General features: G+C 38.4%; 1 protein-coding gene across 5 annotated transcripts in view; it reads right to left on the reverse strand.

Annotated features, from left to right (window-relative positions):
• Positions 1-2,831: 2,831 nt before the first annotated feature.
• MSH3 (mutS homolog 3) overlaps positions 2,832-19,806 on the reverse strand; it is a 186,484-nt gene continuing 169,509 nt past the window's right edge. For 2 of the 5 annotated variants that reach the window (XM_040449648.1, XM_040449640.1), the window contains exons 21-24: positions 17,914-18,100; positions 13,142-13,271; positions 6,007-6,175; positions 2,832-3,589 (exon numbers count right to left, since the gene is read on the reverse strand). In XM_040449648.1, coding sequence (XP_040305582.1) covers positions 3,481-3,589; positions 6,007-6,175; positions 13,142-13,271; positions 17,914-18,100 — 595 coding nt within the window. In that variant the 3' untranslated portion in view covers positions 2,832-3,480. Of the gene's footprint in view, positions 3,590-6,006; positions 6,176-13,141; positions 13,272-17,913; positions 18,101-19,806 lie in introns of those variants that run through there. The other 3 variants (XM_040449655.1, XR_005782947.1, XR_005782945.1) reach the window with 3 other exon arrangements.

Consider the following 19,806-nt stretch of genomic DNA (forward strand, 5'->3'; position numbering starts at 1 on the left):
ATAGCCCAGCAGTAATTAATATTGATCTTGGAACTTAGTAAAGGTCAACATTAATTTGTGTACCACATTGGATTTCAATCTAGCCTTTACTCTGGAATTCATGCAGTGGGCACGGTTTCACCAGCCCCATTACCACTACAACCATGACAACAGGCTCAAACTTAAATGAACTGCCAGAATAATTTTTTTTTAAAGATTTTAAGATATAGTATACTTTCTTATGGATCTTGACCCCTTAGTAAAATGGTGCCTCGATTGTGAAAAGAGTCTTTCCCTTGAGTTTCTAATCTGGAAGGGTTTGGTTTTTCCTTCTCTTTCAACAAACACTTATTGGGGAGTCTACAGTATATGCCACAAGGAGAGAGGGAGCATATACTTGTCAATCCAATGAAAAATATCATTTAGTCAACTGTAATCACCGAGACTAGTGGCTCGCCAACCTGACTGCACATGAGAATTTTCTGGTGGGGGGGCTTTAAAAAGACAATCCTGTGTTGGGGCACCTGGGTGGCTCACTAGGTTGAGTGTCCGACTTCTGATTTCGGCTCAGGTCATGATCTCATGGTTCCTGGGACTGAGCCCTGTGTTGAGCTCTATGCTGAGCAAGGAGCTTGCTTGGGATTCTCCCTCCCTCTCTGCTCCTCCCCTGCTCACATGGGCTTTCGGGCTCTCTCTCTCTTACAAAAAAAATTAAAAAGTTAAAAAAAATTACATTAAAAAATTCTGTCTTACTACATAAAAACTATACATGAACATTCACAGAATTACTCATAAAGCCAAAGAATGGAAACGACCCAAATATGCATCAGCTGATGAATAAATAAAATGTAGTATAAAGCAAAACAGTTTTCAATAATAAAAAAGAATAAGATACTGTTGCATGCTACCACATGAATGAATGTTGAAAACAATATGCAAAATGAAAGCCAGATACAAAAGATTCCATATATGGTATGATTCCTTTCATATTAAATGTCCAAAAGAGGAAAATCTGTAGTGACAGAAAGCAGATTAATGGCTACCTAGAACTAAGGATTTTGGGGAGGAAAGAAGAGAGACTGCTAATGGGTACAGGTTTCTTTTTTAGAGTAATGATAATATTCTAAAATTGAATGTAATCATCAGGGAAATAGAAATGAAAACTACAATAAGGTATCACTTTATACCTGTTAAAATGGTTATTATAAAAAAGATGAGTAATAACAAGCACTGGTGAGGACGTAGGGAAAAGTGAACTCTGGTACACTATTGGTAGGAATATAAAGCTGGTACAGCCGTTATGCAAAACAGTACGGAGGTTTCTCAAAATATTAAAAACAGAGGGACGCCTGGGTAACTCAATCAGTTAGGCATCTGAGTCTTGATTTCAGCTCAGGTCATGATCTCATACTTCATGATTTTGAGCCCAGCTCAATGCGGACAGTACAGAGTCTGCTTGGGATTCTTTCTCTCCCCCTCTCTCTGCCCCTTCCCCACTCAAGCCTGCACTTACATGCTCTCTCCCAAAGTAAATAAATCAACTTAAAAAAAAATTAAAAACAGAACTACCACATGATCCAGCAATTCTAGTGCTGGGTATTTATTGAAAGGAAATGAAGTTAGTATCTGGAGGACATTAGAATTGTACCCGTAAGTTTGGTATCTGGAGTATGTACCCAATCAACTGCATTTTTCCTGACAATCTTCATGGCATCTGTACAGTCTTCATGACTGGGACTCTGCCACAACTTTCCCTTCAGTAACCTGATTAGGAATGGGCCTCATCTGGAAATGCAGTTCAGCAGTGCTGGCCTTCTCCCAAACTTGGAGCAGGCCTCTTGCAAACTGGCTGGCCAGCTGATATCAAGAATCTACCTTGCAATAATCCACATTGTCACCTTCCAGACCCTGTGTACTGCCACTGCCTGGGACACACTGCTCCTGGAGCCCATACCTGCTTAAATGCTGACGCTGGTCTGGCCAAGCCAGAGATGGCCTGAAATATCCATCTGGACATTACCAGTGATTGCTGGTCCCTGCAGCTCCCTCAGGCATGGGATTCTTCCTGGATCCATCTCCTTTTCTTGCTGGCCTGCCAGTAAGGTTATAGCACCACCTTGAAAATCTTGTTAGAAAGATTATGAAACATTCAAAATCCTATTGAGTAGTCAAATACTATTTTAAAAGTATTGTTCTTTTTAAAATTTAGATAGTAAATTCCAATAAACTCTGTTTTGAGACATTCTTGAGAATTTCACTGTGTTAATATTTCTGAAGGGATTATGGAATCAATCAAATGGTATCATATTCTAACTTCAAAAAGGCTGGGAACCAGGGGGCTAAAATATGAGTGACTCAAAAGTGTAGCAACCAACCACTCCTCAGCTTGGGGAGACTATAATGACTTCTGGGTCCAGGGGTCATTGTGAGGGCCACTGTAAGAAATAAACTAAAGAAGGAATTAGAAATATGTCTGCCAAATGCGGGGAAGACATTTAACAAACAGGAATAATAAATGGGTGGGAAACAGAATGGAGAGCCTTCGTGCAAGATCATATACTTAGAAACAAAAAACACATGGATATGAGAAGCCAGGTTGTAAGTGCTGTGAAAAACTCAGGGACTCAGTCGAACACATGTCACCCTAAACGTGCAAGGAGGCAGTGTTGTCAAGTATCAACAAAGCTAAATACTTTGACACTTTCTATACTGATTAACAGAGAGATCCCAAATCACTAAGTTCAGTTCTGTGTATATGGTGGGAGAAGCAACCTTGGTTCCATAACTAAACCTAAAAAGTACCAACTGCCAAACAGTGGAGAACCCCAAAATTCAACAAAAAAAAATCAAAATTTATAGCAAGTATTCATTAAATGTTTATTACCTGAATGCATGACAAATAATTTCATCCAACAATTTCTAAATTGCTTAAAACTGTGACAGTATTTAACTTTTCAAATTTCATATCATCTTATTCCTTCTGTGCTCTACTTTCTAAAAGCCTGATGATCTTTTCTATTTCTTATCAAAAATTCTTATGCTCATAGTGAATAAACTGGTAGCATTATAAAATTATTTTAGTTCAAATGGAAAGGTACACTTCTGCTAGACATCTCACTCAGCTGCAAATTAATCTGAACTGGAACAAATAAAAATATGAATTAAATTTTTATGTCACTCTCTGAAAGTTCGTGAACTATATTTTACCATGTTAGGTTTCATTTAGGAGGTGTGATTTTATGTGAAGCTTACTGTTCATGAAGTTTTCTAATGATAGAACAGAAGTCTTAATATTCAAAACTGTTTATACTTTTGTAAGACAGCATGACAAGAACCTGGCACAGACTTTCTACACAAAAGGCCTATTTCCAATGGGAATATACCATAGTTCTGATTTTATGCTCACATCACACAAAGATAGGCTGTTACTGGACAGTTGTTTTGTACAGATGGCATTTTTAACTCTCCATGTTTTGTTCACAAGTGTAGTCTTCGTTTTCATCAAGATGAGAAACCTGAAATTTCTTCCACGTCAAACTCGTCTCTCCACTTTTGCAGGCCTTTTGCATCATTTATCACCCATAACTTTGCAAAACACTTTAGCCTTTTCCTGGAGAGAAAATAAAACATGATTTATTTTATAAATGAACTTGTTGGGGGACAATACATCTCACTGCAAGCTATAAAAGATCTATGACTTTGGAATACCAGGCAGGGCTCTGGGGTTAGGAAGTTGTGCCAGCGCCAGCCTTCTAGTGACGCTGTTATGATCAAGGACTCAGGCTGCTGACTGCCACTACTGCCTCCAGGGAGGGGAGAGCCCAGCTTGCTCTAACTCAGGCCACAGGCTATGCTCACAGGATGAAAAGTAAAACCGATTTTATAACGTAAAGCTAGCTATTGAAAGAGCAGAATGCCGCGGTGCCTGGGTGGCGCAGTCGGTTAAGCGTCCGACTTCAGCCAGGTCACGATCTCGCGGTCCGTGAGTTCGAGCCCCGCGTCGGGCTCTGGGCTGATGGCTCAGAGCCTGGAGCCTGTTTCCGATTCTGTGTCTCCCTCTCTCTCTGCCCCTCGCCCGTTCATGCTCTGTCTCTCTCTGTCCCAAAAATAAATAAAACGTTAAAAAAAAAAAAAAAAAAAGAGCAGAATGCCAACAGAACACAGACAATGTTTCTGTAGAAGAACTGCCAGGTAAGTGTTTAGGGTCTGGAGCCAGAGTACCTGAGTTCCAGTCACTGCTCCGCCACTGAATAGTTACGGGACCCTGGTTTCCTGGTTGATTTCCTACCCTTGCTTGGCCTCGTTTTCCCAAACTACCGTATGGGAATAATGACAGTACCTATCTCACAAGGCTGTCGCAAGGATTCAGTTAAGGTATGTAAAGCAGTAAGAATAGTAACTGGCACTGTGTCTAGGCTGCTGCAAATGACTGCTTAGACTTGTTTCTGTGCACGGCAAGCATTCAATAAATATTAGCTACTCTAACAAAGCTACACAAATGCACAAGATTCCCTTTGGTTTCTTTGATCTTGCCAATGGAAGTGATGTGATAAACACTTTCAGTAAAAGGTAAAATAATGAAAATAGTGTCCTAATAAATGATCACCCCAATGCACCCTAATAAATGATTCCACGCCAATGCAACCTCTTCTGACAATTCTCTATCTTGTCCAGATTATAGATTTCAAAATGTTACACAGTAGTTGGAAGAGTTAAACCGTTATAGTCTGTGAATTTTATTGCTCTTGCTATTATATAGGATATATAGCAGCAGTAAGTATAAACTATCATATTTTATTGCCACCTTGCATATATATCCCTTTGTAGTAAAGTTTTATTCTAGTTTCTCCAGGGAAAAAGAAAAATAATAAAAGATAATAAAATAATTTTTCTTGGGCTTTGCAGAGAACTAAGGGCTTATCTTTAAACTCTCATAATAAATAATTATTGTTCTAATTGGGCATTGTGGAAATGATCCAAAAGAGAGTGTCAACAGAAGAAGCTGCATGTCATTTATACTACTCCAGCACTTTGGACTTGGTCAACCACCATTTACCATTGCAAAGCGCAGAGTGCCACAGCAGAACCACAGGAGAAAGGACCTGGAGGAGTTGGCTGCACAACTACACTGTAGTACACAAGTTGGCAATTGTTTAACTAATATTAGGTATTACTATTTCAGTATTTAAATTTGGTTATGATTTCCAGGACTGATTTTCTATTTGACCAACAGTCTGTTCCCTCATGCCAGGGCAGTAATGTCTTGTCCCGGGCAGATCAGACTCTCCACCTAGTACAGGGCTGGGGAAGGAGATGGATGAAGAAAGAGCTTATGTCCTTTTATAACAAAATCTTGTATTTGGGGGAAAAAAGGTACAATTTATTATTTTTAATAGGGTATTTTCCTAGGAATATCTTCTTTCCAAAGTATATTTATTTATATTAAGATTAGTTAATACACTGACTATATACTGGCTGGATATCAAGGGTAAAAAGTAGAATACATTCATATAAACAGTCTAGGTGACAGAAAGAAGGCAGTTTAGAATGAAAATCTTGTCACAAAAGAAGCGACAAGGGGATACTTGTAGTTCAATTACGTAGTTCTATGATACTATTATTTTCATTCATGTCCTGACGGAATTCTTAATTTTTGAATGCAATATAAGAATAGAAGAAGTACTCTAAAGGTTTTAAATGTCGTTTCTTTTAGTAATTTGCTATATAACTGAATGTTTTAAGCAACTAACACGTTGGCACACAGTAAGGAGTTAACTTAGTTCTTTAGAAAAATGACTGAAAAACCAATTTAGCAACTCAACAGATAAAAGATCTGAGCAGAGAAGGCGGACTGAATTCACATGAGCTTTTCAAAGATCTGTTTTCATTTTATTGTAATTAAATGTTTCAGAATATTTGAAGAGATGTTTAAAGGTAAACCTTATGTTCATTTACAGCACAATCCTCTTCCTGCTGGACAATGTGGAAGGTTTATGAACCAAAAACTGTTAACACAATCATTCTGACCTTTTCATATTTACTAATCCTTCTAATTCTTTTGACTTGCTAGCTGCTTTCTTTAAAATTTCTTCAGGAACATCTGCTAGTTTAGCCACATTTAGTCCATAACTCCTTGCTGCAATTCCTCTGGTTATTTGATAAAGAAATGTGACAAAATCAGGGACTTGTTCTTCACCTACAAATTAAAAAAAAAAAAAAAAAAAAAAAAAAAAAAAGGAGATAAAGGAAACCATGCCTGAAAGCTGAAAGTAGAAGATTAAATAAGACCTGTAAGTTCTTACAACTTCAATTAAAATTTGCAATCTGAAAAAGAAACACCCAAAAGCTCACCTAAAAGCGTTTTTGTTTTTTGTTTTTTGTTTTAAGATTTTGTTTTTAAGTGATCTCTACACTCATCATGGGTCTCAAGTTTACAAACTCGGGGTCAAGAGTCACATGCTCTACCAACTGAGCCAGTCACGTGCCCCCACTTAAAAGGGTTTTTAACAATGCTTTGGGGTAAGGTAAAGATTTATTTCATTTTACGCTGCTGGCTAAAAAATTTGGACTCTACTGCTATTATCAGAAAGAGAATAATTCTGATACATAGTACAATATAATTTCTCCTTTAAAAGAGACGAAAAAAAGTTTTTTCAGTAAAAGAATGTGCTCGCGGGGCGCCTGGGTGGCGCAGTCTTAGGTTAAGCGTCCGACTTCAGCCAGGTCACGATCTCGCGGTCCATGAGTTCGAGCCCCGTGTCAGGCTCTGGGCTGATGGCTCAGAGCCTGGAGCCTGTTTCCGATTCTGTGTCTCCCTCTCTCTCTGCCCCTCCCCCGTTCATGCTCTGTCTCTCTCTGTCCCAAAAATAAATAAACGTTGAAAAAAAAAAAAAAAAAAGAATGTGCTCGCTAAATGGTCTTGTATGTAATACACTCTGCAAAGTAAAATACATAAGACATATTTCTAAGAATGCTAAAAACAAAACAGCAAAAAACACATAAAGAAATACAACATGTTACACAGTTTAATAACAAGACTGAGAAATTCCGGTTTATTAAATATACTGGGTTAACTAAGAGTTCTATATTCAAGTGAATATTATTCAGTATCACTCAGCTCCCACTTAGGACTAAAGGGTTTATTGCCCCAGCTGTCAGGGAAGTTGTTAGCCCACAATCTTCAGCTATATCCCCTTTTTGGGAGTCACCTCAGCTCAGTCCCAGACCTGCTTCACCTGAGGCCATGTCCTTTCTAGGGTAGCCTGCACCTCAATAGGTAGCTATGGGGGTTGGCAGACAGCTTCTAAGGTGGCCACCAAAGAACCCTGCTTCCTGGTGCTCATGCCCTTGTGTCATTCTATGCCCTTGAGGTTCTTGGTGGATGGGGATCAGCACCTTTAATCCTTGCATTGTTTTTTTTTTTTTAATTTTTTTTTTCAACGTTTATTTATTTTTGGGACAGAGAGAGACAGAGCATGAACGGGGGAGAGGCAGAGAGAGAGGGAGACACAGAATCCAAAGCCGGCTCCAGGCTCTGAGCTATCACAGAGCCCGACGTGGGGCTCGAACCCGTGAACTGTGAGATCATGACCTGAGCCAAAGTTGGACGCTTAACTGACTGAGCCACCCAGGCGCCCCATGCGTTGTCATTTCTAAGATTAGATTACAAAAGACCGTGTGGCCTCTGTCCTGGGCACTTTCAGTTTCTTGCTTATTTGCTCTGAGAGAAGCCAATTGCCATATGGTGGGCTGCCTTATGAAGAAGCCCACGTGGAAAGAAACTGATGTCTCTGACCAAGAGCCACATGAGTAAACTTGAAAGTAGATTTTCTATGCTTGTCAGCAGTCATGTAAGAGGTCTGGGAAGTAAACTCCCCCAGTCAAACCTTGAAGTGATGACTGACCTAGCCAACCTTGATAATAGTCTTGTGAGAAACCATGAGGTTGAAGCGTCCATCTAAGCTGTCCCTGGATTCCTGACCCAGAGAAATGATCAGATGATAAATGTTTACTGTTTTAAGCTATGCTGTGGGGTAACCCATGACAATATGTTTGTTATGTGACAACAGCTAACTAATAAGGAGTAGAAAGGTCACACTCCCTCTCCCCAGGTTGAGGTAACTCTGATGGACCAATCCCATCTCACAGCTCTCTATAAGGGTGGCTGAAGCCAGCCCAGTCCGACCCAATCCAGCCCTCAGGTGTTGATCATGAGAGCACTCCCAATCAACACCTGGCACAGAAATCTCAGAATCTGCTCCCTGAGGAACCCAGTCTACCACACAAATACATGCACATAAATTAAAAACTTCTAAAGAACTGGGATATAATAAAGTACAATAATATAAAGATAAAGCTGCACAGTTTAATCTTTGATAACTCTAAAGCACCTCAAGATTATGCAGCTTTTATTATGAAATTCAATCTAATTTGCACTGTGTTGCCAAAATGCCCAAAATGAACCAGATTTTTAATGATTTCTGAGACCCTATGTTTACTAAAACTTATTGTAAGTTTATCAAGAGCTTTTTCTCATACATTATGTCATTTGAGAAATGTGTATGCTTTATTCTTTTATCAGCTAACAACTAAAAAGCATAACCAAGAAAAAGGATAATGGAATATTCTTTAACCTCCTGGAAGAATTCAGCAACAAATAACACTGTTCTAAGGCTGAAAGTGGGAGGTGGAAAGAATGCTGGCACTCTCAGGAATACAGACTAAAATTCTCATTACAAAGCACTAAGAATACCTTTTGACTCCAAATAAAACTCAAGGAACACAAAGAGCAGGTGAGGAGGTGGGTGGAAATAGACTAGGAAAGAAGCATGAAGAAACCAGTGCCTGCTAACCTGGGTACTTTTTTGTTACTCTTTGTTGCTCACATGACCACAAGTGAAGTAAACAGCAGCAGGCATTCAAAAAAGCAAACTCTTCTCATCCTTAAGACAAAAAAGTCTTTATCACTTCCACTGGCTTAGTGCTAACGAAAGTCCCTACCTCCAGCCTCTACTCCATAACCTAGCCTCCATGCTAGTCCTTGTCATTCATCTGTCTGTCCATTCATTATCCATCCACCCATTCATCCATCCATCCATCCATCCTATCCTTTCCTGAAAGCCTACTAAATGTCACAAAACCCCCATAGTTAAAATTTGCTTTGCTGATGGCTTTTTTTCTTCATATATATGGCTATACAATGCTTTTTATATCTAATATAGCTATACATTTTATAGCTGTATTATATATTAATATATATTAAATATATAAATTATTAATTATATATTAATTGATTATATATTAATGTTTATATATAAATTAGAGTAAGATAAAGATTTACAAATAATATATAAATATATAAACACATTTAAATAAAAATATATTTTATAGCTATATTATATAAAATATTATATTGCTCTAAATAAGTTAACGTATCTCAGTACAAACAGGTGCTGAATTTGTCATCATATACTGGTCTCTACCGTAGTACTCATTATGGTAGTTTTCACACCATCAAAGTAAATAATGTGACCACTCTTCCATAATCACATTAGGGAGTTTTTATAGTTATGCTGTACATCAATACTGTCCTTCACGCCTCTTAGAGAGAAGGGGAAAGAGTGTGTGTGTGTGTGTGTGTGTGTGTGTGTGTGTGTGTGTGTGATGGCAATGTGGAGGCAAGAGAGCTAGATGGGAGAGAAGACAATAAATAAAAGTGCTTGGCTGCTAGGAATTTACCCAAGGGATACAGGAGGACTGATGCATAGGGGCACTTGTACCCCAATGTTTACAGCAGCACTCTCAACATTAGCCAAACTATGGAAAGCGCCTAAATGTCCATCAACTGATGAATGGATAAAGAAATTGTGGTTTATATACACAATGGAGTACTACGTGGCAATGAGAAAGAATGAAATATGGCCCTTTGTAGCAACGTGGATGGAACTGGAGAGTGTGATGCTAAGTGAAATAAGCCATACAGAGAAAGACAGATACCATATGTTTTCACTCTTATGTGGATCCTGAGAAACTTAACAAGAACCCATGGGGGAGGGGAAGGGAAAAAAAAAAAGAGGTTAGAGTGGGAGAGAGCCAAAGCATAAGAGACTCTTAAAAACTGAGAACAAACTGAAGTTTGATGGGTGGTGGGTGATGGGTATTGAAGAGGGCATCTTTTGGGATGAGCACTGGGTGTTGTTTAGAAACCATTTTGACAATAAATCTCATATATTAAAAAAATTAAAAAAAAAAGATAAAACTGCTTGGTGGGGACTTCACTTATAAGCTATAACCATTTCCTAAAAGGATACTACTGAGAAGTTTATGTGACATTGCTTAGAGTCAGTGAAAGTAATAATTCATGTTCCTGCTTGTTACAAGGGAACTTAACAAAATTTGTTTGAAAGCCATATTTCTCTAGGCAGTTATTAAAGAGATGTGTGCTGATCAAATAGTTTCTGAAGTCACTTTTGGGACAGATTCATAAAATTTAGAGGTGGATGAACTTAGGTAACTTTTCCAAGAATTTATAGACTAGAATAAAAATACACGTTTCTTACTACCAGTTAATTGCTTCATCTACCACACTATGGGAAATTAGAACACAGTATCTTAGAAGCCACCCAAAAGGCCTTTGGGGCACTTGACTGATGACCTATGCAATGGCCTCTAATTTAGACAGCAGAGGAGTTAGGTTAGAGGTAATGGATGAAACACAACTGTAGCAGGAACAACACTGGAAGTAATCAGACAATGGAGTAATGCTTCAACATTTTGAGTGAAAGCTACTTTCAACCCCAAATTCCTAGCTAAATAATAAATCAAGTATGAAGGGATACTGAAGACATTTTCATTCCTGCAAAATCTCCATTTACCTCCTTAAGTTGTATTATTAGTAGGGCATCCAAAATCTTTTCCAACCCCAAGAAAACCCTGATTTTATATGGAATTAACTCAAGGGATAATGTCCTCATACCAAGCTCCAAAAATTGATCCTGGTTAATCTAGGCTAATCAAAGTCATCCTTGCCATTCTCACTTCTAGGAACTGGTTTAAGAATGAGCATGTGACTCAATTCTGAAAAGGAGATGGGACAGTGATGAGAAGCCAGTGAGCATATGAGAAAAGTTCTCTTGCTCCTAAGAGTCACAGGAAATGCTGGTCCCTTTTTGTCCTTTGGACAGTGTCAGTTCTGGGTTTCATACATGAAAGAGTCACAGCCACCCTGTCACTAGCCTGATGATAAAGCCAACAAGGCAGGAAAACAGAGCCTAGAGAATGGCAAAGAAGAGGAGCTGAAGCCCACTCTTCCTCTGAGGTTCCTGTAATGTGAGATTATTTACATTCTTGTGAGTGGAGCCCTTGTGAATCCAAGTGTTCTTTTACTGGCAATCAAATGCACAGAAGGTGGGATAAGAGAATTCCTAGGATGCTGGTAAAGGCAGGTCTCAGGACAACAGCTGTGCAGCAGGGCTAGGGAGCAAACAGTTCAGATGAGCAGGACAAAGGGCTCCAGGAGGAATGGTGGAACCGATAGTTCTGTCATCTGGAAAAGTGCCTAGAGAGGCATTTTACAAAGCTATTGGAAGGTTCAGGGACAGTCAGATACAGACTCAAATAGAAGAATGAACCGAAAACAAGGCAATTATTACCTTCAAAAATACAAAGAACAAAAAAGCTGCAAGACAAAGAGAATGCACTTGTCCTCATACGTGGCTCATGAGTAAGCAACCCTTACTGGCAACAACAGTGAAAACTATGAAGAGGAATGAGACCAAAGGCACCTGGAATGAGTACAGTGGAAGGTCAAAGCAGGGAAGGCTGCAGACTCCCATCCAGCACGATGAGAAGCCAAATAGTAATGTGTCAAGGTGATGAACCCAGAGATAGGAAGATCAGCCTATTATTTAGAGAAATGGAAGAAAGGAAAGAAAGAGTTGGAAGCAGCCGCCTTGGCAATGGATGGGGAGGGGGCATGGGTGAAGGCCAGAAGCAGAGGTCTACCGCCTGTTAGCCAGAGCCTTTTAGCATTATTTAATGCTTAAAATTATGCTCATGAATAAACATTTAAATCAACAGGATAAAATGCCAAAACACTTATGGCTTAGTAGTCTGTTCACATAAACGCTTATCAATGACCCTTCCCTGATGGTGAACTCTTATTTATCCCACTGGGTTTTAGCTTATAAGCTCCTCCTGTCATTTTGGATGCAGATTAATAGACATGAAACTGCTTCCATGAGAGAATTTATGATGTGTTTTTCAAGGCTGTGTAGTGGTGAAAGGCAAGGATTGCCTAACATTACATTTATCTCAGGTCGAGGGCTTTGTTTTATTTGGGCCAGCTGCCTGATTTCTTTTTCAGGTCCATCTTTATTACTTTTCCAAAATAAAATTTGGATTCTGGAGTGTCTTGGATAATGAATTTTCCATTATAGCACAGCAACTGTGTAAACCATCACTGGCCCAGAAGTTGGGAGCTTAAAAAAATTACTACTGAACAGGAAAATAAAATTATACTAAAATTGACTACATTACTTAACAGCACTTGAATTTATTTCTATTGGCGAATGATGTTCTTTTTCATGAAATGTCTCAGTCGTGTGACACTAGTACATAGTGGAAAGGGTAGGTAAAATACTGTAGGCCCCACATACCATTTTCACAGAGTAGAAAAGAACCTGCAAGCACATTTTTGATTCTAGGCTCAGTTCACCCAAGTGGCCCACAGGGGCTGGCCACTTTACCTGAGATTCAGTTTCCTTGTCAAGTTAAGATAAAACATATGTCCAGTATAGAATACTGGGGATGGTATTTGGGGAAATACAATGGACATTTCTAAAGGTGACTAATACCCTTGACGGTTAGGGTATCTTTCCTGAGATGCATCTAAGAGTAAAACCTACACGTTGTCCCTGACCCCATCTTCTTCTTATAGTAAAATGAGGTAAGAAAGACCAGAGAAGCACTCAGAGGTTGTGAAGATAAAAGTACATTCTCCTTGACCCGAAGCTTAGAGAAAATGAATTTGGACAAATGTCATTTATAATCAACATTCACAGCTTTTACTTAATAAGAAGTTCATGTACGTATGATTTTCGAGTTATCAAATATGAAAACCAAAAGCATTCCAGTTTTACTTACTGCAAGCATTATTTCGTACCTGGATCCTCTTTGCTTTCATCCTCATTGACCAAGAATCCCATGTGATAATTTCCCACCTGTTGTAAGTAACTTTTTTCTAATTCACAAACTGGTGGATAATGGGTGACAAACAAGGTTAAGGATTTCACCTAAAGCAGTAAGACATAATAAATGTTATTTTATTTTTAAATTTTATTTCAAACTTTTCTTCAATTTAGTTTTGAAAAAGTTTAAAACTTCATGAACGTTGCAATGAATGTTCATTTTTCTTTAGCTAGACAACCACCTGTTAATATTTTGCCATAACACACACACACACACACACACACACACACACACACACACACTCTTTCCTGAACCATGTGAGAACTGCAGACATGACACTTCATCCCTACCTACATACAGGAAAACCTTGGACTGCGAGTAACATGTTCTGCAAGACAAGCAAACATTTCTAATAAATTCTGACTTGTCAATGAGCCATGCCTTACAATATGAGTAGTACGTGATGCTCAATGTTACATGATCACATGGAGCCAATGCATCTTCTCTCTCTCTCTCTCTTGCTACATGATTGTGGGTGATCGTCTCCCATGCTCAAATGCTTGGTCTCAAGCACTGTGTTTGGCACAGTGATTTTTCAGAACACTGGAAAGTGCCCACAACCAGTTTATTTTTTGTCACTTCAAAGCACCTATGGACACTCTTGTTTTTCCATATAATAGTAAGCTTAGGAATGCTCTGCTTCATTCTAGGTCAGGTTGTCTGCAGATATAGACTCTCTCCTCTGTTGTCTTATTGCCAGTTACATTAAATATAGTATATGATAAGAGTTTATTAATACTGCACCGAAGTCAACATTTGTTAGTGATAGTGAAAGTCGTCCTACACAATAACCCTCCTCTCTCTTGTTTTCAAAGATAAGTGCAGGTTAATTGGCTTATTTTTCTTTATATTTTGTATTCTCTTTATTATTTTATATTATATTACAGTATTATAATCATTTTTATATGAATATTTTTGGGTTGTGGAACGAATCATCTGAGTTTCCATTATTTCTTATGGGAAATTCACTTTGATATACAAGTGCTTTGGATTACAAGCATGTTTCTGGAATGAATTATGCTCACAAACCAAGGTTTTACTGTATTTAGAATTCTGTCTTCTAAGAACAAAAACATTCTCCTACTGATTTAATCAGAATTATTACAATCATGAAATTTAACACAGGTATATCATTATTATCTAACATGAGTCCAAAATTTCCCTAACTGTCCCAGTAATATTCTTCATAAATGTTCTTTGTATTAAAAAAAAAAAATCAAGGATCATGTCATGCACTTAGTCATGTCTCTATAGTCTCCATCAATCTAGAAGAGTTCCCAGCCTTTCTTTTTCATCTTTATGACATTAATGTTTTTGCAATATCCAGGAGTTGTTTTGCATAATGTCTCTCAATTTGGACTTGGCTGATTGTTTCCTCCTAATAAGATTAAACCTTACTGCCAGAAATATTATGTGGGTGATGTACTCATTTCAGTACATCATATCAGGAGGCATATGATGTCAATTTGACCCATTATTGGGGATGATAAATTTGCTTATTTGGTTTAAGTAAGTGCCCAGAAAATTTCTTCACTATACTAACACCTCTCTCCTTTGTAATTAATAAATAACTTGTGGAGTAGTGCTTTGAGATTGTGTGAATATTCTTTTCCTCAACAATCTTTCATCCAAAAGTTTTACCATCCATTGCTCATCACTGCCTGAATGAGTTATTATTGCAGTGACTCCTAAATGCTGATTTTAAAAAATTCTCTCTGTATTTATTAGTTGGTATTCTAAATTTTTTTTTTTTAACGTTTATTTATTTTTGAGACAGAGAGAGACAGAGCATGAATGGGGGAGGGTCAGAGAGAGGGAGACACAGAATCTGAAACAGGCTCCAGGCTCTGAGCTGTCAGCACAGAGCCCGACGCGGGGCTCGAACTCACGGAGTGTGAGATCATGACCTGAGCCGAAGTCGGTCGCTTAACCGACTGAGCCACCCAGGCGCCCCTTAGTTGGTATTCTATAAAGAGGAGCTTTTCTTTCTCCTCACCCTAATCCCATCATTTTAAAGTTTACTTTTGTTTTGTTAGTATTAATATGGATTTGTGGATTTTTAATAAGCATTATTTTAAAGCACACATATTATGTATTCTAGAAATCCCAAAGTTCTTAAATCTTAAAAGAAGCTAACACCAAATCTTGGTCTAAATATTAGCAGAAGAGGGTAATTAAATCAACGAACTCCAGGTCTGATTCATCTGCAAATCACCTCATTAAAAGTCAGAACATGTGCCTTCTGTCTTACAACAATTACAAAAAAAACAACCCCCCCCCCCCCCCGGAAAAAACCTATTAAGGCAGGATTTCTTTGATGAACTGCTCTTAAAATCTGCCCTGAAGGGTCTTCAGACCAGCTGTCTCAAGGATGTCCATTCCCTGAGCTGATAGGCATTTCTAACCAGAAGACCTAAGGGTTTGGGTCACAACACAGCTCTCCTCAAGGCCATTTTCAGCTTGCAGCCGAAACACACAGCTTCTTAATTCCTCCTCTCTGATCTCTGTTCCCGGTGTCGGCAATCAAAAGATACCATGAAAATAAGGATTTTCTTCCATAAAAAGCATAGAGATTCTTGCTCCAGAAGAATCCTCTTCAATGACTTACCTCTAACATAAATTTTATCTAAAAATAACACTTTCTTCATTAATATTTAAGATGTCAAAAAACTGCTATAAAAGCAATGAGAAGAGACGTGACAAATTTAATTCTGTCATAATTTGTTCCCAAGGGTTCTTAAACGGATCTTTAAGATATTGCCAAACTGCTTTTGGTAGCTAGCCCCCAAAACAGCCACCAAGTTCTTCACCTCCCAATGTTCACGCTTGTGAACCGCCAGCACCAGTTTGCCAGCAACGAGTGAGCCACAATGGAAGAAGGTCCTCCATCATCAGTCAGGCCTTCAGATGATGCCAGCCTTGCCTGACAACTTGACTGCAACCTCAGGAGAGATGCTGGGCCATAACCCCCCAGCTAAGCTACTCTCAAATTCCTTACTTCCAGACATCGTGAGAAATAACAGATGATTATTATTGTTTTCAGGCATTTAGTCTTGGGGTAATTTGTTATATAGTCATACTAACTGATATGCAGCCATACAGCAGGAACAATGAAACTCAGAGGTGGCAAATCCACTCTGTCATAATTCATTCCTGAAGGCTCTTAAATGAAGGTTTAAAATATGCTTCAAAATAAGGGGAGCCTGGGTGGCTCAGTCGGTTGAGCGAATGACTTCAGCTCAGGTCATGATCTCATACTTTGTGGATTCAAGCCCCGCGTTGGGGTCTGTGCTGATAGCTCAGAGCCTGTAGCTTGCTTCAGATTCCATGTCTCCCTCCGTCTCTCTGCTTCTTCCCTGCTTATGCCCTCTCTCAAAAATAAATAAATAGATAAACATTAAGAAAAAAAAATTCTTTTAATGTTTCAGAAATAAATAAATAAAATGTGTTTTGGAGACAATGATAGGACTTTACTAATGTGTGATATGCAGTTTCTAAAATGATTAAAGAAACGTTCTTGAGCTCTTTTTGCAAATAAAGAATTTTTGTAAAGAAAAGTTAAAAGTACTTATTTTAAAGTGGAAAACATGCCATCATTAATTATGTAATCCAACCGAATGTTCAAACAAAAAACTGAGGACCACAGAAGTTTAAAGAAAAGGGGAGTTTATTTTTGTATTATATGTTTTGCAAAGAAATAGGAATAAAAAATATGCTTGTATTGGTCATGTAAGGAAGAGAGGAAAAGATGAAAATGGAGGAAAGACACAAAGAAAAGTGTTTAAAAAGCAGAGAACAAAACAGACATAGAAAAATCTTAGAACAGACTAGGTACAGGGCAGGTGTCAAAAGAAGACAGATAGGGAGAGACCAAAACACACAGAGAGAGAAAGAGAGAGCACTGATAAAGGGAAGGGGTGACTGGGTGGGTCAGTCGGTTAAGCATCCAACTCTGAATCTTGGCTCAGGTCATGATCTCACGGTTCATGAGTTTGAGTCCTGTTTTGGGCTCTGCACAGCTCAGAGCCTGCTTTGTTCTCTCTTCCCCTCTTTCTCTCCTCCTCCCCTGCTCTCTCTCTCTCTCTCAAAATAAATAAATAAACTTAAAAAAGGGGGGGAGAGTTTGAGGGAGATGACAGGGATAGAGAATTCATCACAAACAAAATTTCACACTGAGATGCTCAGAACTGCACTATGGACAAAACAGACATGGACTGAAGGAGTGAAGCAGAAAGATACAAAGATAAGAGATCAAAGGCCTTCTCTCAAGATCCTGTAGGATATTGCTGAAAAAATGTACTTCACAGGTAAAAATGTCTCTATCTCCTTTTTGTCTTCTTCAAGGATTGGGTTGCAGGTGGATGGGGGACAGGCAGGGTCTCTGCTCTTGATTTAGTTCACCAAGGATAATAAGAAACAGTTCTGGGTGGAAGTATTGCCAAGGAGACCATTATCCTACTGACCAGATTTATTTTGCTTCAGCAAAAGAAGACACATCAAAGAATTACAGACATTATGCAGTGCTAATCTATCTAAATTCAATGTATAGTGATTTAATGGTGAATTACGGGTATAGAGTCAATTATAATAATTAAAGATAACTTTGAATATTTAGAAGCTGAGGTCAGAAAAACAATTTGGATACTATGTACCATTCACATACAAAAAGGTGTACAAGATACTCACATCTTTAATAAAATGCTCGAGTGTAGCATAAGCGATGGCGATTCCATCATGGGTGCTTGTTCCTCTTCCCAATTCATCCAAGATAACCAAGGACTGGGATGTGGCCTGTCTTATTATTTCTGCTGTGTCAGTCAGTTCTTCCATAAAGGTACTCTGCCCTTTATATATATTATCTGCAGCACCCATCCTACAAATAAAATAAAAACACCTTGATTTTTCCTCTGAATTTCATTTTTAGGAAGCCAAGTATTACTTTGTGAACAATAAACATAAATGATCCCTAAGGGTCTATATACTTTGAGCCAATAAAAACTGAAATCATACTAAACAAAAGAAAACATGTGTTGGATATAAAAGAGTGCCTAACATCAAATGGTACCTTCTAGAAACACTGTGTGCCTAACATTAAACTGCACCTTTTAGAAGCACTGTGGATAGAGTGTGAGGTACTGGACAGAGCTCCCCCAAAATAGGGAAACCTATGACCCTACCTTCTGAGCAGTCACTCCAAACCAGAATTTTGGTACTCAGAAGGGAAAATAATGCTTCTCTGTGTTGCTGTGTTTAAATATCTATGAGTACTAGAATTAAAGACTTTTTCCTAGTATCTCAAGAAGATTTGGTACTACAAATTGAAGTACCATGTTGAAATAATTTATCTATAGAAGCTAAAACTTTTTATTAGAATCACAAATGTTTAGTAATCTCTGACACCTAATACAGGTTCCTAAAGTAGACTTCATGGAACATAGTTCTTAGGGATGTCATGAAATGGGTGCAAAAGATGTAAGAGTTTCTTTCCTGTAAGACTTCTGTGATCCTTTAATATTCTACCACACATTGTGCAGTTTCTAGAAAAGTATCTACTATTTAGCATTTGTCTAACTCACTTAACTGTGGACACCTACCACTCCCAAGGCAACTGTGGCAATAATGGTCTACAGAACACATTTGGGAAAATGTCTATTTACTCCAAAAGGATTCTTTAAAAAAGGTGGGGGAAGGGGGGAGAATCATTAAGCAACAGCCACTCCAGGTCATACAGTTAATAGCAAAACCTAGATTTTAGGTGTTTGACCCGCTAACCAGCTTTGGGAATTCTGGTAACTATTTTCTCAGCAAAATACCTTCATCCATGTAGTTTTGCTACAGTAGTTCACATGTCACCTACATACAGCAGCATAATGGTACCTTTTCTTTCTGGGGAAATTCATGGTGAAATCCAGCCTTACCCATCTCTGGGCTTGAGTCTTGTTCTGGGCAGGGAGAATGAAGTATAATGTTTTCCCCACAGATATGTAGAGCCTTAGGAGAACTGCTCCAGGAATCAGTGGAATTTAGAAATTAGTGGCATTTAGTTTTACTGAAAGTGTTTTAATTTCATCCATTTTAAAATCAATAACTATAAAACATAATTTCTGAAATGTTGCTAACTTATGAGCATTTTGGCTATTTCCTCAAAGTTCAAATACTGTTATTTATCTCAATTGTCAATGTTTATTGGTATTTCTCCCCACCAAAAAGCAAGATTAAAGTTTCCTATCTCTGAAACCACTCTGAATTCTTCAGAATCATGTTTACCCTCATTTAACATGGTTGCTTTTATTCCTGACAGGTTGCAAGCTGACAAAAAGAATAAATCTTTAACTGATAACAAAATGCTTTGATAAGGCAAATATTGGGGGGGAAGGTCTTCGGTTCTCAAGAATTAGAATAACAGGCAAGCACTGAATAAGATTTTAATATAACAGCTTATGAGGTGCCTGGGTGGCTGAGTCAGTTAATCGTCTGATTTCAGGTTCATTCATGATCTCACGGTTTGTGAGTTCAAGCCCCACAGCAGGCTCTATGCTGACAGCTCAGAGGCTGGAGCCCACTTCAGATTCTGTGTCT

This window comes from Herpailurus yagouaroundi, unplaced genomic scaffold (assembly GCF_014898765.1).
Source record: "Herpailurus yagouaroundi ecotype Mexico unplaced genomic scaffold, PumYag 29, whole genome shotgun sequence".
Classification (NCBI taxonomy): Eukaryota; Metazoa; Chordata; class Mammalia; order Carnivora; family Felidae; genus Herpailurus; species Herpailurus yagouaroundi.